Source organism: Xiphophorus couchianus, chromosome 17 (genome assembly GCF_001444195.1).
Source record: "Xiphophorus couchianus chromosome 17, X_couchianus-1.0, whole genome shotgun sequence".
Taxonomy (NCBI): domain Eukaryota; kingdom Metazoa; phylum Chordata; class Actinopteri; order Cyprinodontiformes; family Poeciliidae; genus Xiphophorus; species Xiphophorus couchianus.
In genome coordinates, this window is record NC_040244.1 from 6,728,955 (window position 1) to 6,752,428 (window position 23,474).

The 23,474-nt window shown below is 37.5% G+C and overlaps 2 protein-coding genes across 3 annotated transcripts; both read right to left on the reverse strand.

The window, feature by feature from the left end:
• Window positions 1–503: 503 nt before the first annotated feature.
• On the reverse strand, window positions 504–6,138 carry tigarb (TP53 induced glycolysis regulatory phosphatase b). 2 transcript variants are annotated; one of them, XM_028043766.1, is made up of 7 exons: window positions 6,053–6,138; window positions 5,202–5,319; window positions 4,964–5,001; window positions 3,692–3,813; window positions 2,786–2,863; window positions 2,576–2,686; window positions 504–1,142 (listed from the first exon to the last, which is right to left on the reverse strand). In XM_028043766.1, the coding sequence occupies exons 2-7, from the start codon at window positions 5,231–5,233 to the stop codon at window positions 783–785; spliced, it is 741 nt and encodes a 246-aa protein (XP_027899567.1). In that variant the 5' UTR covers window positions 5,234–5,319; window positions 6,053–6,138; the 3' UTR covers window positions 504–782. The 2 variants fall into 2 exon arrangements, with proteins under 2 accessions (XP_027899567.1, XP_027899566.1); XM_028043765.1 differs by lacking the exon at window positions 6,053–6,138 and having other exon boundaries at window positions 5,202–5,323.
• A 111-nt stretch (window positions 6,139–6,249) lies between these two features.
• LOC114160881 (G1/S-specific cyclin-D2-like) lies at window positions 6,250–22,927 on the reverse strand. Its single transcript, XM_028043782.1, has 5 exons — window positions 22,733–22,927; window positions 20,950–21,165; window positions 16,514–16,673; window positions 12,762–12,910; window positions 6,250–8,750 (listed from the first exon to the last, which is right to left on the reverse strand). Exons 1-5 carry the CDS (start codon window positions 22,925–22,927, stop codon window positions 8,586–8,588), a joined length of 885 nt encoding a protein of 294 aa, XP_027899583.1. The 3' UTR covers window positions 6,250–8,585.
• Between the last annotated feature and the right edge of the window lie 547 nt (window positions 22,928–23,474).

The window sequence follows — 23,474 nt, forward strand, 5'->3', positions numbered from 1 at the left end:
TATATATTTTTACCAGGAGTGTCAACATCTGTTCATTAGTGAATAACCTAAATCTGTTAAAGAGGTATTTCTTCATTTTCTTGTGCGATTATGTCTGAATGGTGCTGAAAGTTGTCAGTTTGAGTTTAACTTAGTGATTTTGTCTAAGATTACGACGTTTCACGCACTTAGCTTATAAATCATTTCAAAATTTAACAAAAGTAATAATTTAACACCCTACCATAGGGGTCTCAAACTCCAGTCCTCGAGGGCCGCTGTCCTGCAACTTTTAGATGTCCCTCTGTTGCACCACACCTGAACAGAATAATTAGGTCATTAGCAAGGCTGGGAGAACTGATCTACACAAGGAGGAGGTAATTAAGCCATTTCATTCCAGCGTTTTGTACCTGTGGCACATCTAAAAACTGCAGGACGGCGGCCCTTGAGGACTGGAGTTTGAGACCCCTGATCTACAGCAAACGAACAGGCACATACAGTATATCACAAATAAAGTGTAGCACAGAGTCTTTACAATCTTTTATACAGGATATTTTACCATGATTCAGGTCTTCATAGTTTGTTGCACATGTAGAATTAGAAACATGTGTACTCAAAGACAAAATAAAAAGATTCAACTTTGGTATTAAATTATAAAAGTTTATAAATGTAGTGAGAGCTTTTCCCTACAGATGCAACTTTTAAAATGATTCTCATCATTGGTAATCAGTAAAACACGCCGATTATCGAGAAAACACAGTTTGATGTTGTTTATGGAAGCCCCAATCTTCTCCGTTTCTTCTCTGCTACTCAGGAGGCGGCAGGTTTTCCAGATGCTCCTTCCTGTTGGTGAAGAGGCAGCGGGCGGCAGAGAGCAGCGGACCCGACTCGCTCTGGCTCAGAGTGACAACGAAGCGGCTGACGCCCGTGTTGGGACACGGCGAAAGCAGCTGCGACATCTTCACGCCTGCAGGCAGGACGCACCTTAAGTCCTCCAGCAGGTGCCTGACGGCCACCCGGATATACGCGCCGTGGCTCACCACCAGGACGTGGGCCGAGGCCCCCTGGTGGCCGTCGCTGGAGGAGGCGACGTCTCCGGTCGTTTCCTGTTCGTCCAGCATTTGTTTAAAAAGAACCTGGAGGAAATTTTTGAACCTCTGCTTCACCTGGAATCAAGCGACAGGGAAGCTAAAAGTTGAACATGACTGAGGAGAATAAAACTCAGCAGAGTCTTTGTTTTTATTCTCTTTATTAGGGATTTTACATGCAGAGAAAAGCAAACAAATAAATAAATAATAAAAAATCAAAACATAAGCTTAAAAAGAGTTGCTACGCTTGAATTGTACACTGCAAAAACACTCAATCTTACAAAGTTGTTTTTCTGGTCCAGTTTCTTCTGCAAATAACTTCGTTTTGTCTCAAATCAAATGAGCTAACTTATAACTAACCTTTCAGCAAAAAAAAGAGCTTGTTTTAAATCAATAATTCCTTAATGTTGATTAAATAATTTGCCACTAGAACAAGAACAATTTTCCCCAAATTATAACTTATGGCATAACTTTTCATCAATATCTTATTTGTTGCTGAAAAGTTACTTGTACATTAGTTTTGTCTTATTTCAAGTGTACTAAGATATTTGAACTAGAAACTAGATCAAAAATACTTGGTAAGATTTTGTGTTTTTCCAGCGCTGCAGTACTCAAGTCACCTAAAGGTTTTCCCATTTGTGAAGTTACAATTTCATTTTATTAGCATTTTATCTGAGAAACCAACACAAAGTAGTGGATAATTGTGAAGTAGAAGACAAATGATGCATGGTTTCAAGTATTTCTGACAAATAAAAATTTAAAAGTGTGGGGGAAAAAACCTTCTCGGTCTTCTCATTTAATACACTGCTCAAAAAATAAAGGGAACACTTAAACAGGTGTTTAACACTTAAAGTGTTCCCTTTATTTTTTTGAGCAGTATATTTTGCTGCCTTTTCAGGTGTGTCTCTACTAGCTTTGCACAGAGCCACACTGAGATTTTAGCCTGTTCTTACAAAACAACATCTTTCTTTTCACAGATTCTGAATTGGGTTTAAATCTAGACTTTGACTGGGCCATTCTAACACATAAATATCTTGATATCTACCTTCCTGGCTCTCGAACATTTTAGTTAAGGAAATTTCTCCAAAAAACTCCATCTTGACATACATTTTAAACTGCAGTTTAATAGGTTTTTAATATGTTTGATGGGTTTCTGAGCAACTAATGCAATGTGGCTAATCAGTTAAAAGAGTATAAAAATGACCTCAAATGAAGGAAACTGAAGTTTGAATGTATTTACTTGATGGAAGGGAGGTTGACGCAACAATTGTATCAACATATTTTAAGTATAAAAGCTCTAAAAAAGTTTTTTACATGAGCAGAAAGAAATAAACACAAATAAGCAAGGCTTTAAATTTATATTTCAACATGGAATAATTCAATTTCTCAGTATTGTTCTATACTTAAAGAGCAACTGTAAGAGAATAGCCAAGTTATTTTATTGCAATACCTAAAGGTGGCCACTACGTGTTGCTGTTTTGCAGTAAATTGACTCTTAAATTCTGACTCACCTGGTCTAAAGTTTCTCCTCCTGGAGGCGTGAAATCACGACAGGATTGACCAGCTGCTTTCGCCATGTTCCTCAGATACTCTTTGTGACGGCCTTCAGCCACGCCAAAACCCTGAACCAGAACAACTCAGCTCAGAACCGAACCCAGGAAAAAAACAATAATTCAACACATCCAGTTTTTATTTTTTATTGTAAATTGAGCGGATCTTACCCGTTCTCTGAGTAAGGGCTCTAAAATCATATCCATACCAGAAGAGTGAGTGTTGTTCCTCAGAATTATTTCCGCTGTCTAGAAAAAAGACAAACAACCTGGAAATGAATGACTCAAAAGATATAATCCAGGATTGGACAGTATTAAGCAGCAGTGAGTCAAACAATCACAGAAACATGAATGTCCAAACAACTATTTCATTTATAAGTCATTCATCCTGTTTTCTGTCTTACTAATAGGACATACATGAGCTTCAACTGATTTTCCATGGATGCTGCCATGAAGATGACGGGAATAGGCAGGAATTAGTAAAAAATAACAGAATCATGCTTTATGTTGCTGATTCATGGTTAATCAAATCATCTGTGGAGGAAGAATCTCCTTGTAGGTTGGAGGATTTTTGAGCAAAAACAGTCTATTTAACTGTCCAAGTCATTGCTATTTCAATGACACAGCCGGTCTTAATGCTCAATTCCTACTTTTTGTGCTGAAATCCAATTTCTTTTGTTTTGTTTGCGTGGTCGTTCATATTACTAGTTAGACCCCAAACCGACCCGCATGCGCAGAAGATCGATTTTAAAATTTATTCTGCAATTGGAGACAATAATATTGTCACAAGATCATAGCAACACGAAGAAAGCTAAGAAAAATAAAACACAACTAAACAACGGCTTCTTGTGGAGCCTCGATCACAACTTCTGTAGAAAAATCTGTAGTCAGAGCCAAGAGAGCGGAGTTAGTCCCACATATGGAAGTGGCACAGATCGGATTTTTTGGGAGGTGAAAAAGTTTCATATGTTACATTTGACTTATCATTAGGCTTTGAGTCACACATTAAGACCATTTCCCGTTCTTGTTTTAATCAGAAACATTTCCAAAATATGACAGATGGACATAGAGTCTTACCTGCACAGCTCGCTGCAGGTTACTAACAAAGACTTTGCAGAACTTGATGTCTGTAAGGTATCGTCCCACAGCTTTGGACTGCTGCACACCTGTTTCTGACAGAGGCGTGTCCACTCCCTGACCTGAAAGCAGACAATATTCAGCCTGATGAGAAGCTAGACTTCCTTATTAAACAGGAAAAAATCCACCAAATTACAAGTTTCAATTGTAAAAAGTGAGAATGCCTAAAAGATAAAAACAGTTCTCTTTTTGCTGAGATTTTTTGTATATGCTAGCGTATGCTAAATAAATGGGGCTCAATAGGTAGATTTGACCATCATCCCATCTCTACCTGCAACCATTTTTTTTTTATTTTTTTTTTTTAATATATATATTTTTTTCTCCCCTCTAAGGGGTCTTTTGTGGGTTCTAGTGTCCCTTATGTGAAAGTAGGCTGACAGGAAAAGGGGAGGGAGAGGAAGGAAGACATGCGGCAAATATCACCGGGTCCGGGAATCGAACCTCCAAACGTGGGTCTCGCTATCCCCTACGCCACCACAGCACGCCCTACCTGCAACCATTTTAATAGCTAAACAGACTTTTCTCTCAAGTCAAACCAACCTCCAGCTTCTTAGACCCAATTCCCTCCCCCACCACTTTTTTCAATTAATTTTGTAGATTTTTTTGAATATGAAATTATTAACATTCTTAATTGTTTCCATTGACCAAATAATTTCAGAAATAAATCTGGTTAATGGAAATAGATAATTTAGAAAAAACAAAAATATCAAAATTGGTTTATTTCTCAAAACTGCAATAGAAACACTTTTTTTGCAATGAAGGAGTTGTATTGTCAAAAACCGGATATTGCCACTGGCGCAAACCACAAACAGGAAGTAGTAGTAGGATTATGACAGTATTTTTTAATGTTTTATCGCATGAATAAACTTATTCACGTGTGATTTTAATTGCGTTTCTTATTCAATGGAAACACTGCAATTGCAAAGGTATTTTTTTCCGACATTGACAAAGTTTTGTGCACATTTGTAATGGAAACGCAACTAGAAACCATAACCTTCTTATTTGAAAACGGGATAATTCACAGGACCATCCCTGTGAATTTACCTTTGGATAAAACTATGCCCAAATCGGCTCATTCCTTCACAGTTCTTAACCTTTGTTTGCCCTGAATGCACTGAACATGTTGAATAAACCCCATTTTCCTGCAACCTACACATAAAAGCCGTTTTTTAAATAGAGTTTAATAAATAAATCCTCATTAGTATTACTCACCTTGCAGGAGCTTGTCTCTGTTGTACTGCGTCTCCCCACTGTTTGAGAACAAAGTGAATGAATTAAATGGGCCACATTATTCTGAGGCAGTTAGTGAGAGAACAAAGTCAAACTTCATATTAGTCGACATTATTTCACCAATTAGCTCGTAAAAATAACTCAATGTGTCTTTGCCACACATATAAACTGCAAATTCAAACAACGGGAGCAGAAACGAGCCGTTAAAAGACCAACTTACTGGCGTATGAACGTTAGAGTGAACGTTACCATTTTCACCGGCTGCTCTCCAGCTACTTCCTGGTTGAGTCATACGTCACAGGACGTAGCGTTCTCCGTCATGACGCATTGCGGTGGAGCTGTCTAAAATTAAAATGCGATTTTTAAACGTTGCATGACTATATAAAGTAATTTAAACATAATGTGGTTTGAAAGAACGAATAAATAATTTAAATAAATAATAATTGAAATATATATTTATCTATTATGACGATTTAATGAGTTTTATTCACTTGTAAGAGAAATTGATTGTGTGTACTGATACGCCTGGATATAGGTTAGGTAATTATTCTAATACGCAATATTTTTTAAGCAGGTGAAAAAAATTATTAATACAATATATATTTCTAATGTACTTATAACACTGCAATTTTATAACTATCTTAGGTACAATTATATCAAAACTGCGTTAGTAAGTATTTAAATTGTCATGTAATTTGATTTATATCAAAATATGAGTTCCGACTTCTCAGTTGGAAAAATCAACTGGAAATTCCTCCAACGGGAAGTCGCATCTGTCAGTGGAAAACTCGGAGCAGCCAACTACTCTCAGTTACGACTTGTAAGGCGGACTTGGCGTTTCAAATTCAATATGGCCGCTTCTTCTCGCAGCAACAACAGTAAGATGTGGTAGAAACGTGTTTATTTTACAAGACAGGCGTGTAAAAATGCACCTAAAATCAATGTTACAAGTAACGCCTGCGATTCTAAGTTGAACAAAGTGGCGTTTGCCTATGGAAAGTAAGGCTTAAAATGACGTTTATTGGCGTCGCCATGTTGAAATTCCGACGTCTCTTCTCGATTTCCACTCACCTGTTATAGATTATTGACCTCTAGACTCTGATTCTTCTGCTCCTTCCTCACTTTACTCTGCATTACTTCTGTTGACCTTTACTATTTTAATAATGAAGCCAGTTCTCACTTTTCCTCTCTCTATTGTATTATTTCTGACAGCTCTAGCACCCTCTGGTGGCAGCTAAGCATTACAACAGAAGGACAAGCCACACCAGTGATTTTAGCCAATTTATTTAGAACAAATTATTGAGGTACACAGGTGGTTGCACATGGGGATAAATGGAAAAAGGATTTGTATGAACAACCACAGCAAACAATTGTAGAATCGAGTAAATGGGTACCTCGATAAAAATAAATGACAATGCATTTCATTGAACTGATCCCCGAATGGATTTTTTCGGACAAATATAAAACACAGTAAAGGCTTTTAATTTTTAACTAGCACCAGATATGAAAGTTAGCCATTTTAAAGTAGGCTGGAGGCACTTGAAAAATCAGTGGAATCTGGTAGGTGGATTTATTAACATACAGGAAAAGAAAAAAGAAAAGAAAAAAAAAAGTGAAACCCGTCCGACGATTTAGGAGTGAAGTCTGTGTGATGCGACATGTGATGAGGTAATGTGAGATGGCCTCTCGCTGTGTCTATCCGATTAATTATCCTGAGGTACATAAGAAGCAGCAAGAATATTGACAGAATGAAGATAGAACAAAGATTACAACGATTAAAACAATAAATGAATAAAACATGCTGATCAAAACAGATTTCCAGTCCCGCACCAAACTGCTCCTTTTCCCTCTGGTACATTGACAGAGAAAAGCAGACTTTTTACATACACAACATATTAAAATATAGCAGCACACAAGTGAATGACAATAAGGCATTTTTGTGTAAGACTAGAAAAGAAAAAGCTTAATAGCAGCAAAGAATGTTGTAGATTATTTCTTTTTTTACTTTGAAAAAAAACATATAAAAGCATTAAACATGCTCAACCTTAAAGCATTTTTTTAAAAACAATTTGGCTTTTTTTTGTTTTTGCACATCGAAAAAGGCATCAGAACAAACGAGAAACAGTTTCGGGTTTAAAATGTCACATGGATTTCAAGCATTTTTGTTGGTTATTTACACGTGTCAAAGGGGCACCTTTGAAAGAAACTGCAGATCAGAAATAAGAAATAAACACAAAACAGAAGGATGTAACTATTAGATCTAATGGAATGGGTCTAAATCTGGAAATGGAATAAATTCAAGTTTAGGATGACACAAGCGCACTGATGTCTACCTGTGGCTTGCCTTGATTTATAAACTTTTACACTAGGAGGGTGATTTTTATTAGTCTACTCACCAATTGAGGCAAAGCAATCAAGACAACATGCTTCACCCCATGGGAATCCAGCCCAGAAAAAACCCAAATAATTTAAAAGAAAAAGATAGAATAAAAACAAATGACCCCTCCGAACTTGTCCTCACAAACCATCCCCTTACCGAAACTTAAGGAGTGTGTTTTAAAAGTGCATTGATATCGTTCCACGTCGCCCTCTCTACAAAAGGCCCAATGGTGTAATTGATAACAGGAGAAAAACCCCAAAAACGACATTTCGCCGATTTTCTGCAAAACAAAAATCCTGCAGAAACATCATAAAGCTTAAACAAAATCCTCCTTGCTTTCTCTTTCACCCCACATTCTGCTCACTTTTTCAATCACTTTCCACTTGCTTTCGACTCTCCTTTCCCACAAACTGCTCAGCCTCTAAAACCTTGAAGAACTTGCAAAAACTTATTTTTTAAAAACTCTTTCATCAATGCCAACCCCTTCTGAGCTATTTAAACACATTTAAAACACTCCTAAATGTGCTTGAACACAACATCAACAACAACGTGGCTTTGGTGAATTCAAACGCCACTCCATGGAGTCAACAGCAGCGACTGCTCCGGACCACAAACCTGTTTCATTTCTCCTCCGTGAGCAGGCCCAGCCCACTCTGAGCCAGCACCTCTCTGCATAAATAATAAGCAGTGCTATAGGTGCACAGTATGATAGACGGAGCCGCTAGCTATGGTAGCGCTCCTCTGCTTTAATTACTGCTATATGGAATTCCAAATAAAGGAAAACTCTTGTAAATCGATAACTACTACTCACTAAAGCTGGTTAAAGAGTGATAAATGCTGGCTAAATATACATCATTCGGTATATCTCATACATTTATGCAATTTTCAAGTATGAAAAAATATTTTCAGGTTTTTGGAACCTAAGGCACTATCAAGTCTTCAACAATTATTCGTCCGTTTCTTTTCTTAAATAGCTAGAGACATGTACAAAAAAGGTGAAAAAAGGCCCAAACCAGGTGTGAATGGGGAAAAAAAAAAAAAAAAAGGAGAAAAACTACAAATTTCTTAGTTTCTAAAAGTTCATAGATTGTCGCACCATCACTGAAGGGGGCAACTTAAAATAGATACTGGCAGTTAATGCCCCCTCTCTCCCTCCAGCGTCTCGCTCCTGTCAGTTCATTGGTAAGCAGGCACGCGGCGGCCGAGTCAGGCGGCGATGGCAGCTCATAAGTTGACGTCGCGCACATCCGTGGGGGTGCTCGACTGATCCTGCTGCTCCCGGGACTTGCTGCCGCCTCTGACGGCGCTGTCGGGTCCATACTGCTGGCCCTGCTGCAGGCTGGAGGCCAGCACACGCTCGATTTGCTCCTGGCACGCCCTCAAACAGTCCTGCAACGACAAGAAACGTCGACAGTGGTTAATTCAAATTCAAAAATGCTTGAATTTAGATGTTGTGACTCAGATTAACTCAAAATCCTTCAGAGTTATTGTTGATAGTGGTGGCTGTGAGCAGGAAGGTTCTGCTGTAGCAGTCTGTATTACAGCAAATTTTAAGAAGCCTCTGACTAACAACAAAACAAAATAAAATAAAAAATGAAATTGAGAAAACATTTTTGTTAACTGAAATAAATAAAAACGGGAATTAATAGGGAAAAACTAACTGGAACTAAAAGATACTTAAATTCTACATAATATCCTTTGTTTCTGTACATTTTAATCTATTTATTATCTATTTATACCAAGCAGCTGGTTGTCCAACAATAATTAAATACATTTTTTGAAAATTGATTCTTCTGTTAAGGATTACCCAACTGATGAATCGACCTTTTTGAATTCTGCACCTACAAAATTAACCAAAGTAGGAAAAAATTAAAAACTACTACAATAACTAATAAAATGAACATAAAAATAAACAAATAATAAATATAATCAAGTAAATACACTCTAAAAATTAATTAAAACTAACTGAATTGGACAAAACTCACAACTACATTAAAAACCCAATTTAATATGACCCTGGTTTCAACTCACTATTAAATAATATAATTTATTACCGTTATTAATAATGTGATGTATGCTACATTCTACAGAAGTACATATTTAACTAAAATGTAACAAAATTTTGTTTTGAAATGTCTCACAAATCTAATAAATACTCATTACATTGAAGCAAACCAATCATTTTATGGTAAATGGCCTTTCTGCTCAAATTAAATCCTTGACAGAGTACAGCTTCTTCTCCAAACTTCTGGATTCAAGAAAGTTAGAAAATAAATATCTAAAAAATAAATTCTAACTATAACTGACATAAAACAAGAGACATTTGGTCTGATTTCACTTCAGACGGTGAGAAAGAAATTTTTGAATTTTTTATCATTAGGTGTATGAAAGCATCAAACGTTGGATTGCATTTTTATTGTGAACTATTAAACACTTTCAAGGATTTTGTTTTACAGAAATCAATAACTTTCTAGGCCTTGAAAATACCTAATTGAAATAAACTGAAGTGCAAAGCTGGAAGAGAAATATCTAAAAAGGTTTACAAGTGTAAATGAGAGTGAGAGGTGCTTCAGCTAAATGAAGTGCACACCACACTTTTCAGATTTGTAAAAAGAAAAACGAAAGTCCTTGTAGCGTAAGTGTCACGATTCTGCCCAACTCGAGTGTTGTTCTATCACGTCAAATCCCAACAAAAAATACAGAAAACGGGTTAAAAATGTAAAAATAAAATAAAACCTTATACTTTCAAATATTTAAGATAAAATAAAGATGATTAAAGACGACTCTGTGGTTCTCAACACCTGTTCACAGACAGTTAAATGGATGTTATTTTGCTCCATTTGTCATGCGAGTTCAACCTTTTTATTCACATGCTTGGCATACCGGAGGGGAATTATATGTGTTGAGGTAGGTGGTCCATCATGATCAGAACAATGAGTACCAGCGAACTCTGAACACCAGCAGAGCCGCGATCGAGACGCAGCGGTACAGGCATGACCCACAACGTCACGCACGAGAAAACGAGGGAAAGTCAGGGATCGGAGAGAGAGCTGAAACCATGGAAACAGATCCTGCAGCACTTCAACAAAACAAAGGATGAAAGGAAAAATAAAGGAACAAACAAAAGAATGAATGAAAGAACAAAAAATGAACAAATGAAAGGGAATGAAGCAAGGAAGGACAAACAAATGAACGAAGGAAGAAGGGATGAACGAACAAAAATGAACAAATGAAGGACAAAGAAGGAAAAAAACAAAGGATGGAACAAACAAAAGAACGAACAGAACAAAAACAAGACAAACGAATGAAGAACAAATGAATGAAGAAAAGAAGGAAGGAAGGGAAGAAACAAATGAACGAAGAACGAACGAATAAAAAAGAATGAACGAGCAAACAGAATAAAAGAAGAAAAAGGACAAATGAAGGAAGGACAAAAGGAGAGAAGAAAACAAATAGAAAGAAGAGTTAAAGAAAAGAAAGAACCAAGGAAAAAAGAAAGGACGAAGAATGTACAAAAGAACAAAAAAGGGGACGAAACAAAAGAACTAAAGGACAAAAAAAAGAAAGAACTAAAGGACAGAGGAATAGAAGAAACACAAAAAGAACGAATAAGATGAGCAGAAGTAAACGTGAGCGTCTCGTTCCTCCAGTACTTTGGGTTTAGAGCGCGCTCAGCCTCATGTGGAGGCCTAGAGGAAATGGCTTTGACCCACTGAACTTTGACCCCTCACAGTTTGGGCCTAAAACAGAACGCAGGACAGTGGGACCGGATGTTTTTGGAAAACTTCTGCTATGAAAGAAGATCCTTTCTGCGTCGTCGGCCCCCCGCCTCCTGCTGCAGGTCTGAAGATGTGGGAGGTCTGAACCCTTAAAGAACGAGCCGAAGCTCGCAAAAAAGAGAAAAAAGGCCAGCATTCCTTTAAAACGCACCAATAATTGGAACCCGATGGGCTGCAGTCGGGGGCGCTTGTTATGACGGCGGTGCTGGGGGGCCCACGTAACCGTAGCAACGCAACCACAAGCTTGGATACAACAACGTTTGTGTTGATTTTAACACTGTTTGGAGCCTATCACCAAATATTATTGGAATAAAACAATGTGGAAGCTTAGAGAGACGACTGCAGAAAACTGATATTTAATTAAAACCCTGACAAGCACCAGAGCCGTCCATTCATTAAGGTTAAAGACGATTAAAAGACAACGGAGAGATCACAGTCACCCAAAGGATGAAAACCAAAAAGAAAGGACAAAAAAAGAACAAAAAAACAAAAAAGACAAAGAAAGGACGAAAAACCAAAAAGAAAGGACGAGAGGAAGAAAAGCTTAAAAGAAGGATAGAAAGAACAAAGGGCAAAAGACAAAGGATGAAAAACCAAAAGAAACGATGAAAAACCAAAAAGAAAAGACAAAAATACAGACGAAAAACCAAAAAGTACAAAGAAGGGATAAAAAACAAAAAGAATAAGAGAAAGAAAAGCAGAACAAAAAGAAGGATGAAAAGAACAATGGAAAACCAAAACGAAGGGATGAAAAACCAAAAGGGTGAAATGATGAAAGAAAGGACAAAAAACCAAAAGGAAAGAAGACTAAATGGAGAGAAAGGACGAAAGAACAATGGAGAAAAGAAAGAAAGGATGAAGAAGGAAAAAGATATGATGAAAGGTAGGACAAAAAAACTAAAAAAGGACGAAAGAAACAAAGATAGAAACAAATGACAGAAAAAGAATGGACGAAAGAAAAAGGGAAAGCTAGTCGGTTGAATAATGAGCAGAAAGAAGGACAAAGAAACAAACTGAGGACAAACTGTTGGATGGACAAAAAGACAGATTCCTGGAGGACAAAGTGGACGGATGACAGTAAAGTCCACCAGATGGACTGGTGAACGTCTGACTGATTAAAACCCGGAAATCGGTCAAATAAAAGCCCAAACGTTCAGAGACGGCATTAAAATCACGACATGGTCTTAATTACTGCCCAAACTTTAGTTTCGGGTTAGCAGAGGTCCTCTGCTCAGATTCACAGAACGACGACAGTTTGGACAACGTTCACCCACCGAGGACGTTTTTTGCTTTTTTTTTTCCGCCTTCATTGCAAACATATTCCTCCACCAGGAGGGGTCCACAGCTAAAGTGGGAGGCATGCAAAGAAACTGCATGCGTCCCACCACAAGAATGTGGGCTCTGAGTTTTAAGAAGACATTCCCCCAGCCGCTGCTCTTTATAGCAGCAGCCTGGCTGCCCGACCAGCAACCAGAACGCTCTCTCTCTCTCCATGAAGAGCAAATCGCTTCAGTCTGCTGCGACTCAAGTCATCACTGTTGTTTACTGAGGACTCTTTTATGCTGCTTGCGTGCGATATTGCAATCCCAGCTAGCAACTGTTGTGTTGGTGCGACGCTTACCACTTCAGTGTTGGTGATCTTGGCCAGCAGGTCAGTCAGGTTGTCCCGACTAAGCCTCTGGTCGCTGTGGTCCAGCTGGAGGCCGCAGATCGCAGCCGCCATGCTGCCGGTGGCGATCATGGAAGGAGGGTTCATGGCGAGACGGTCGTCTGTCAAGGAAAGGTGTTTGAATGAAATCGCAGCAGGTGGCAGTGACGCAATCACAGGGCTGGACGATAAATCGACCAACCCGCTACTTGGGTTTCCATTATTCAGAGTCGGGATGCAAGTTATTCACCACAAAAGCAACATTTTACAAAGTTTTTGTGGTCTGGTTTCTAGTGAAAACATCTTGGAACACTTGAAATAAGACAAAACTAACACAAGTAACTTTTCAACAAGAAATACAAGCTTGCTACAAGTCAATAATTACTTAATATTGATGAGAAAGTACTAGATATTTTTCCCATGTTATAAGTTAAGTAATCTGGAGCTCTGCTTGGGTTGCTAGGTGACGGGGTGGGGTTGCTAGGTAACGGCGCAGTGCCTGCTGATTTGTTGTTACATTCCAGAGGTTTTTGACACCAACATTAACTTCTTGCCAATGAACTAGCACTTTTTCATCAATATTAAGACTTGACTAAAAACAAGCTCTTATATCTTGATGAAAAGTTTAGTTTTGTCTTATTTCTAGTGTACTAAGATATTTGCTCTAGAAACTGGACCAAAAATACTTGGTAAAATGATGCTTTTGCAGTACTGATTAAAGAGTTAATCTAAAGTTGGTTGGTCTTATCGATAATTTGATAAGCAACTATTTTCTTTTAAAAAATGGTCGCTGGTATGAAGGGCTTCTACCAACATAAAGGGCTAAATTTTATGTAATTTGCTAAATAAAAAAAACAAAACATGAAACTCAATTAGTTTGTCAAGTGTTTATATTTCCACAAAGAACCGCATAAATTACATTTTACAACGACTCTGGACCATTTCTGCCATCTTTGTCTCTGCATCAACTGGCTCCACTTAAGGATGACCAATGGTGCCCTCTGCTGGATGGCGGCCAAACTGCAACACTAATAGAAAGTAACGGCCGCTATTAGTTAATCAATTGGAACTAATTTTAATCTAACAAACAATTGATCTACAATTAATCATAATTTGATTAATTATTTGGATTCCGAGTTTAAAATGAGTGATGTCAGCACGCCCAAGGCGGCCATCTTGTTTTACAACCGTGTTTTACAGCTTCTATTTCTTTGGGCTCTAAATTCAGGTCAACTTTAGGACTAAAGCCAGGGTAAGACGGTTTCTTTTTATTAACACATTAACTGAAGACGAGCATCATAATATTACAAGAATACTTTACTTTACCAGAATAAAGTTGTAATACAAGGAAAATTAAATATTAATTTGAAAAGCATGAAAAATAATTTAAAAAAAAATAAGATGAGGAATGTTGAGTTATATTTTGGTATCAGTTTTACAGATAAGGAAATACTTCAAAGCTTTTTTCTCACTAAAACTAAGTTTTGCTAATATTATGGCTACATTCTCGTAATTAAACAAAAATTCCCTAGTAACCGTGGTCCAACTCACAGAAGGGATGACAGAAATAAAAGTCACTTTTTGAGAATATTTTCTGTCATTTGTAATTTCTTTTTTTAGAAAAGAAAGCAGGAAAAAAAATAGGATCAGTCATGAGATTTTAATTTTTACCCGTATCGCCAGCCCTGCTGCATCATCTCCGATGCGCACGCTCCAGATTTTTCCCACAGTCTGGATTTCAACAGGCGCAGCTAAAACAAACCTGTGTGGGTTTTCCTTCTTAGAAACCTCCGCTCTGATTGCAAAAGCAGAGCAGGAATTTCTCCCACTCGCTGTGCAATGAGCTCCAGGCATGACTCCCCTGAGTCCACATGCAAGTCTGAGAAACTTTAACTAAAGCAGGGCTGGTTGGATGAAGTGAAATCCCTTCTCAGTTCATTCAAACCTGAAACAATTTAAAGTTTCTCTTATGCAATCCTGAGCCCTCCGACTCAGTACAAATACAAATGTTCTGCAAAAGTTTTTTTTAGAGAATACACAGCATCACAAAGCAATAAATAAAAGTATTTTTGGTTATTTTCTAGAGAAAATATCTTCATACACTTGGATTATGCAAAACTAACTTGCAAGTAGCTTTTCAGAGCTAGATTTAAGGAAATAATTCTAGTACTAGTTCCACTTTTATTTTTTGAAGAAAGATATCAACTTATTTTTGACAGAATTTTATTTCTATTTTTAGAATTTCAAATAAAAACTAACATAAAGGAGGATCAATGTTCTATTTCTGTGTGATGGAAAATGAAATAAATAAATAAAATAACAAAATAAAATATTACTGGCACTTCTTTTCTCCTTCTTTGTGGAAATACATGTAAATATTACAGAATAAATTTTAACTCTTAAGGACCTGCATTTGTTGTTACCTCAATATTTTAAAACTCGAAGTGATTATTGAAATTTTTTTAATTTTAAGTTATTAAGCGTCATTGTGAGCAGTATGGATATTCAAATATGGCAGTGGCAGAATCATGCTCTGCAATTGTTGATGTATTGATCTCAAAAATACCAGAAACAAACGCACATTTTTATCTGCAAATAATTTAAAAACCATCATAAAAGTGCATCGAGGTTTTGGCTGAAATGTGACAGAACGCGAGAGGTCAAAGGGTGTGAACAGTTGTGCAATGCGCTGTAACAATCTGATGTTCGCACCAGCAGGTCAGCCGTTTTCTTGCTACTTGTTTCTCATTCTCTAAAGCCCATCTCTGTGAACTAACAGTGCAGATGCAAATCTAAGGCAGCCCATTACCTGCAGCAGAACATGTCAAGAGAAGAAGTTTTTCTAAAGTCCTGATGGGTTTAATTAAACCGTCCAGTCCAGCTGTCCATAAAAGAGGAGCTGCGACCAATATAAGAATAACATCTCCATTCTGTATAAAACTCCAAACATTTACATTACAGCTAAACCGCAGCAGGCTTCCCCTTTTTCCCCCCACTGTGGCTGCTTTGTGCTTTGATATGAGCAGCTGCTTATGAATAGCAGAAGCAACCGCTGAAACACACCCAAATGCATAAAGAAGTGACACAGAAAGCTGTGCAGAGCCGAGCGAGGCATGAGACTCATTAAAAGAGACGCTGACGTTTGTGAGGGATTTTATCGCACCCAGGTGACCTTCCTTGTTTTGTTTCCTTCATCGAATTAGCTGCAGAGACCGTCTTGTGACATACTCCTACATATTATGCCTATTAGATGATCATGAAATAGCATTTCTTTTCAGGATATGAAAATATTAGAGGGATTCCAAGTATAGGCAACAGGAATCCCATGAAAGTATAAAGGAAAAGCCTAAGGGGGGGACGTTTTCTCCCCGCAGCTTTCAGAGTTTATTTTGGACATGAGGCCAGGATGGGCGGAGGAAGGAAGATCAGCCTGACTCTTTAAACCTGGAAGCTTCCCTGTCAACAAACAACACAGGACGGCCAGAGCTGGAGCAGATCTAGTGAAATAATTACAATCCCAGCACAGATCAGATATTAACGGAGAAACACGGACAAACGCTTTAAGTGGCTGTGAAGAAGAACAAGGCGGAGGATTAATCAGTCTGCAGAGACGAGTCGTCACAGATGACTCACTCCAGGAGAATGTTTGGATGTGTGGGAATATTCTGGCAGCAAACTGAGTGTGCAAACGAGTGAGAAACAAAAAGCAATGGAGAGGAGGGTACCTGTGGCACAAAGGGCGATGAAAGTCAGCGTGTGTTTGCAGACCATCGCCTGCTTTTCTTTGGGAAGGGGCAGCCGGCGCATGATGTGCTCTATGAAATCATTGGGGATGACCGAGGCCATGTTCCACTTCAACTTCCCCAGGACGACCAGTTCCCACTCCTAAAGCGTTAAAAAACACAAAACAGTCGGTTAAAAGTGACATACTGTGTTTTCTGAACAGGTTAGTTTAGACCTATAGGCAATAAAAACACAAGTTCGTCATATTTTTTGCACAAAATAATTCTTATAAATGAGCTTTTTGCACACTCACACATGAAAATGTTTCCAAACAGATGTCATTTTACAACCATACATCTTTAAAAAGCAGAAGTGGAGCCTCCTACACAACCAGCAAAAATGTGGCAAGTGGTTTCTGGATGGTCAACAACAAAACACTTGTCTTTTCCAGTAGCCATTGTGCAATGCAAACAATACTAATAGATTGACACAGGAATAATTGCGATAAACAATGATACTATTGTGTCAATGGTAATGGCCAAAATAATGCAAGACTACTAGACTTTAATATTTTAGAGAACACAACACTGGAATTGGAAGACATTTTAAATATTCAAAATAAGATGCAATAACCTAAAACAATAAAATAAAATGTAAATAAAAACACAATAGAAACCATAAACAAAAAAGTATTATGACATTTCTGTAAGAATAACTATCTACAATAACTGAAGAATTTTGAATTAATGTCTTACATTTTACATTTAATTTTCCTTTGGGATAAATAAAGTATTTTTGAGTTGAATTTGAAACAAAATTCTCCTTCAAAAAATATTAAAAAATCATCAGAATAGATATCATCAAGCTCATTTATTCACTCATCAATAGCTTCACTGCTTGTAAAGCGGTAAAACCAACTGACCAAACATGCTCGAGATCTGCTTGGGTTGCTAGGTGATGGGGTGGGGTTACTAGGTAACGGCGCAGTACCTGCTGGCTTGTGACGAAACATTGCGAAGGTTTTTGACACCAAAAAACATCAACTTACTGCCACAAAAATGGCTGGATGTTTTACTTTTAAGTGCTTGGGCTGTTCTTACACTTTTAGAAGTTTTTACACTTCCAAACGGAAATATAAAAACGTTCAAAATGTGAATTTTGCAATATATGACCCCTTTAAAAACTGTTATTCCAGACAAAATCCACCCAGTCGGGCTCCAGTGGCGTGCTGCCATGACTTCATTGACCATGAAAAAGATCACAGCCAGTCCTTATTCCCAGAGGAAATAGCTCTGTAAGATGAGTAACATTTCTTCATTTTATCTCTCCTCACTGTGTCTTATTATCTGCGTGCCTTTCTCATTCCTCGCATCCTTTGTGTTCATATCGCCGGCATGTGACGAGCTCTGCCGTGCTTAGAGGCCCTGCCAATGAGACAGCGAACGCCGAGCTTCCTGTCACAAGCCTCAAGCAGCTACAACGAGTTCACACTGCACAGGCAACAGTCGGTCTTTGTAGCAGCAAAACAGGTCTACGCATTCTCACCTTTTAATTTCCTGTGTTTCCGCTTTACTGCGCTCTGAGATGAAAGATTTACCAACCTTTCAATCATCTCTTTAACTTTCAGTATCAAGATTAGAAATGGATCATTAATTATTGTCTTGTGTTTTCACATTTTTACCACTGTTAAGGTATATTAACACAATATGTTTATATAAAAATGACGTTTTTCAAAGACGTTTTTATGCACTACAATTAAACCACTTTAAAACCATTTTAAAAGAGTTAGAAGATGATGTTGTGGGTCGGCAAGCTTCTGATTGGTTAATTTGTAACTTAAATGGACGTCTACTTGTTGAAGGGGTTTTTTTATGTCTTCTGGTATTAGTGGTCTTCATTAACAAGGGTTCACACCGGTTTGCCTAGAAAGTCTGGTTTGTTTGGGGAGGTGTGAACGCACAATCAAATTCTGATGCAGACCAAAAAACAAACTCTAGTCCGACTAAAATTCTAGGGCTCAGTTCAATTAAAGTGAACTCTGATGCGGTTCAAATGCATATGTGAATGCCAAGTGGATCGGAGACCCCTCCAAAAGCAGGAAGTGGACTAAAGCACAGGGAATTCTGGGTAAAAAGAACCAAAGCAAATGCGCTAGTCTAGCACTAGTTGGCGGGATACCTTGTGGTCTTTTAGCAGAAACAAATAGAAATCCTACAACCACTAAAAATTTATGCTACTTCATTTTTGTTTGCATTTCTTCAAGAAGGAAAATCATAATCTACTGATTTCTGATTCCTACTACAAGACTGTTACTAATGTAAACAACATACTAAAGTCCAGCCATTATGCCATTAAGGTTACCGTATTAAGTTAAACCAAAGTTTTAATGGTTTACAGGTTCACAAGAAGTGAATGTGGACCACAGAGCAACCAGCGCTTTCCCTCCTGTAGGTGCATACTGCTGGTCAGCTGGCTGAAAGAAGGCTACTGCACATTCCATATTCTTACAAGACATATTTTCCAACTAAAGGAAAACCACATAAACACTTTTATTAATGAAATGCGGTTTTAAAATTACGGTTAGAAAACTGCAGGGAGAGTAGAGCTGCACCGATACAATTTTATGTCTGTATCGATCCCAATATTTAAAACAATTCTAGTTTGAATATTGGTGGCAATAAGGGCAAATCTATTCAGTCTAATTCTATGCTTTATCCTGAGTGACTTCTTGCTTTATTATTTAGTTTACGTTATATTTAGAATTTGTTTTGAACCATTTGAAAGGTTTCTTGCAGTTTATTTTTTACATGTTTGACCAATGTAGTGAAGTTATTGTTTTTGTCAGTTTCAGCTTCTTTATTATTTATTTTAAATTGACAGTTTTAGCCCTAATTACACAGATTGAATAAATAAAGTTTTCCTTACATGTTTAACCAAACTTTTGAAGCTATTGGTGTATTTAAGTGTGCTGTTCTGGTGTAAAGTTATCAAATAAATCTGTGATTCAGTACATTTATCTCTGTGCTTAAAAAAATGAAACATTGCATCAATTCAGCACAATTTTCTGAATCGGATCGGTATCAGCCGACACTAAACCTCAGATATCGGTATCAAAAGTGGAAAAAGTGGATCAGTGCATCATAAAGGAGAGCAGAACAGCAAAAAACAACTACTTTTTTCTGAGCAGTAAAGAATTAAAAAATAGAAATACATTTATCTGGTATAAACAGAATAAACAGTTGGAGGTTACTCACCAACACTTCAAAATCCAATATGGCTTCCATGTATATAAAACATAGTGAAAGTGGCTGGAATAAGAGTCACCTCTGATCATTTATGGCTGATTGTTAAATTAGCTCCTTGCGTTCTTCGGCTGCAGATTGAGTAAACCAGAATAATTAGCTTGGTGTGATAAATGTTAAAAGCTTTAATGTCTCCATGAAAACAGCTAGCTGAGGACAAAACACCGTCACAAGACAGAACAAGCTTTCAGGAATGTCTTGAAGGAGCAGTTTGTGATGTTTGAATGTGCTAAATGTAAAAACAAAAACATCTATCTTTCTTTCCTTTATTAGTCTGAAGGCCAAAAATCTAAAAGCTGGCAGACATCTTCAGAAGTTTACAACCAAGATGGCTAATTAGCAGCACAGGCCAAAGGAAAATATTTTAATTTGATTAGCTAAAATCAGAACTAGAAACTACACAGCTAACTCCAGATAAAACTACTCAACATTTAAACATGGTGATGATCAGAAGCAGATATGTGTGACTTGTAACTTCCCCTACGGTGAAACAAACCTCCTACAAACCAAACGTAGTAAGCAGTGAAACCCTGAAATAAGGCGGGGGCCGTCCCCGCTGGCGCTCTTCCAAAAGCGTCTTTGTCACCTTGGACGCCGGTAACCATTCACATTTGCGTGGGTTTCCTGTGCATAACCCAAATCTTACGTGCTTACATTAAAAGAAAGATCAGTGATTGCAAGATGAGCAGTAAAGAGATTTTGCTGTTGGTGTTCTCGCTTCCTGAGCACTAAAAACAGCTCCGACAATCTCTACTTCAATCTATCACCTCCTAAAGGTCATTTTCTTGTTAAAAATATAGTCCCTACATGCAAAAAAAAAAAGATTGAACACAAAAAAATCTATTGTGTTAAAATAAAACTATAAAAACAGCAAAAACAGACAGAACTACACTGATAAAACTATGTTATATTGCACTGTTGGCACTAGATGGCATCACACGCCTCTGCAGTCTGCATGAACACACAGCACAGATGTGGCTGTGTTGCACAGTTTCACTTGTGATGAAAATTGGATACTTCCTGTGAGACTAATTCAGCCATTAGCATTATAAAATCCTCCAAAAAAAGAAAGTGACGCTGCATTTTTAAAGGCTCACATGAATGCATGGATGAATGAATGAAAGCTTGGTTCTTACCAGCAGCTCTCGGGGTGTAATGGAGTTGTCTGTGTACACGCAGAGCTTTTCCGCTGATGGCGGCCTGCAGTCCTTCAGCTTGGCGGCCAGGAAGATGCACACAGCTCCCAGGAGCTGCAAATAGTTTTTTCTTGTAGGCATCACTGCTAAGAATCTGTCCAAATAATTAATGGCTAAAGGAAAGACGTCTTGGTTGGTGTTTTCCTCTTCACAAACCTGGAATGACAGGAATTTCACAGAGAAGAAACTTAGAAGGGCTATTTTTAAGACAAATCCAGCTGAATTAAATTTAGTGTTGACTACTCTAAAAGAAAACCAACTGGGTTTACATATTAGATGGTTAATGATATCTTTAAAATGTAACAAATACTGCAGTGAAGTTGTGTGACACACATGGGGTTTGGTCTGAAAGTCAAGTCGCTTTTCGTTCTTTAGTCAAAGTGTAATTCAGATTACTTCCACTAGGGGCAAACGCAAAGATACTGGTTGCTTTAAATGTTTCCTGCTTAAAAACTCAAAACAAGTTACTACAAATGGTGAACATATCCCGAAAAAGAATCAGGAAAAAAACTGAATCAGAGCAAAAGCATTATGTCTTCAAGAAGAAAAACAAAACAAAAATCTATATTAAAATAAATTCTACATTAAAAACTGAAATTTTCTAGGCAAATATTTCACCAGAGCTAATGAAAGAAAAAATTGGGACTTGATGAAACTTTAACATATAAAATAATTGATCCAGTTTTTGATGAACTTCAAACGTCATATTTTGATATGCTTTGTAAGCCCAATCAGAATATATGCAAAAAGTGACGTCACAGGTTGAAGAACATACATTAGTAAAACCGGTGTCAGAGTAAGAAAATGGGCCATTTCTTTGGTGTTGTTGGATATTTATTGTTTTAAATATAAAAAGATTAAATCTAATTTTAATTTTTCATAGTTTGTATTTGACCACACAAAAAAAAAACAGAAAACAAAACTTTTAATTTATCATTCTGCATTTCAAAACTAAGTGTTTTAAGTGTCATTACTGATTTCTAACGAGAACATTTAGTAATAAATTATGCATGGCCTTTTTACAAATAGGTTTAAAGAGAACTTGCATGTAGATAAGTGGGATATTTTCTTTTTCAAGGTTAAGTCGCTAATTTCCACACCATTTTACTGAATGAAAGGTAAAAACGTTCAAGCAAATTAGCTCAGTAGGAAGTCGTTCTGCAACCCCCTTCTCGTTTTTCAAATCCTCTTCCTCATTGTCGATTTCTTCATTAATAAAAACTCTGATAGATAAACCCTTCAAAAGCGTTTCAGGTGCAAATAAAACACTCAATCGAATTGTTTCCGACGGTCGAATCGAATGAAAGTTGAATAAAATCGACATATTTCTGTTCACAAAACTGAAAGCGGCTCTGCCTGCTTCGTGGCTTGCAGCTTGAGTCACTTTTAAAAATTCGTAATAATTAGTGAACATGGAAAATACCAGATTTTCGATTATGTAAATTAAGATAAACTCTTCAGCTGTCGTCTGAGCTCGGGATGGAGCAAAAATTCCCAACGGTGTGGCTATAAACTAATGTAAATAAGAAGCTAAGCACATTGAGGCTGATTTTTCTGGAATTCCCCCACGCCTTTGATGAGTCACTCTCATTCAATTGTAAAACAGGTTAACAGCAAGAACAGCTATTCTTTGAACCGCATCTCTGCTTTACAAGCCACATTTAGAGAAAACATGCAAAATAAACGCTACAGAAGTTAGCTAAACTTTAAAGTTCCCACCAACCTCGTGCATCCAGCCTGCAACCATTCTCCTCATATAAGGCTGAATGTCCTTCTGCACCCGCTGGAAATACGAACACTGAGGTAAAAAACTGTCCTCAATAGTTAATAAACTCTGCAGCACTCTATCATCATAGAGGATGTTTGGGTCAGGCTGGGCTTTCACGGCTGTGTCCGACTCCAGGCAATACAGCTCCATGACTAAGGCCCCCTTTCTGCTCTTCCGCCGCTTTTCTCCTGCTTTTGTGTGATTAAAGTGATAGAAATAAAAAATAATAATAAATAAATATTGTTATAATAACTTCGTCAGCCGACCGGAGCAGCAGAAGTCCCCGAGACGAAGCATGAGGCTGAGGCAACGAGGTTCTCTCCCGACCTGCTGCCTCTCGGGTCTGCTCCTTCCTCCAGGCAGAGGACGCAGCTACAGCGACGCACAACTTCCGGAGACGCCTTCAAAGTAAAAGCCGTGTACGGGATATCCGGTCTTATGAAAAAAATAAAAGCAAATCAAGATACACAAAAACATCTAATAAAGCAAAAATAGAATAAAAAATATCAAATGAACATAATAAATAAATAAATTATTTCATCCACATATCAGTAAATAAATTGAACAAAAATTTAGGAAAAATAAATAATAAATTTTATTTGTAAGCACCTTTCTTGACACTCTGGGTCACCTCCTATAATTTAAACACAAAAACAATATTAAAAGAGAACAAAAAATAATAAAACTAGAATTTAAA

Bases quoted from the DNA above. Each gene is read 5' to 3' on its own strand.
- tigarb (XM_028043766.1), bottom strand. From the start codon at position 5,233: ATGGTAACGTTCACTCTAACGTTCATACGCCA. The intron at 3,814-4,963 runs GTGAGTAATACT...GTCTGCTTTCAG, and splicing joins CAGAGACAAGCTCCTGCAAG to GTCAGGGAGTGGACACGCCT. The intron at 1,143-2,575 runs GTGAGTCAGAAT...GCTTGATTCCAG, and splicing joins GAGGAGAAACTTTAGACCAG to GTGAAGCAGAGGTTCAAAAA.
- LOC114160881 (XM_028043782.1), bottom strand. From the start codon at position 22,927: ATGGAGCTGTATTGCCTGGAGTCGGACACAGCCGTGAAAGCCCAGCCT. The intron at 16,674-20,949 runs GTAAGAACCAAG...TTAACGCTTTAG, and splicing joins TTACACCCCGAGAGCTGCTG to GAGTGGGAACTGGTCGTCCT. The intron at 8,751-12,761 runs GTAAGCGTCGCA...TTGTCGTTGCAG, and splicing joins AGATCACCAACACTGAAGTG to GACTGTTTGAGGGCGTGCCA.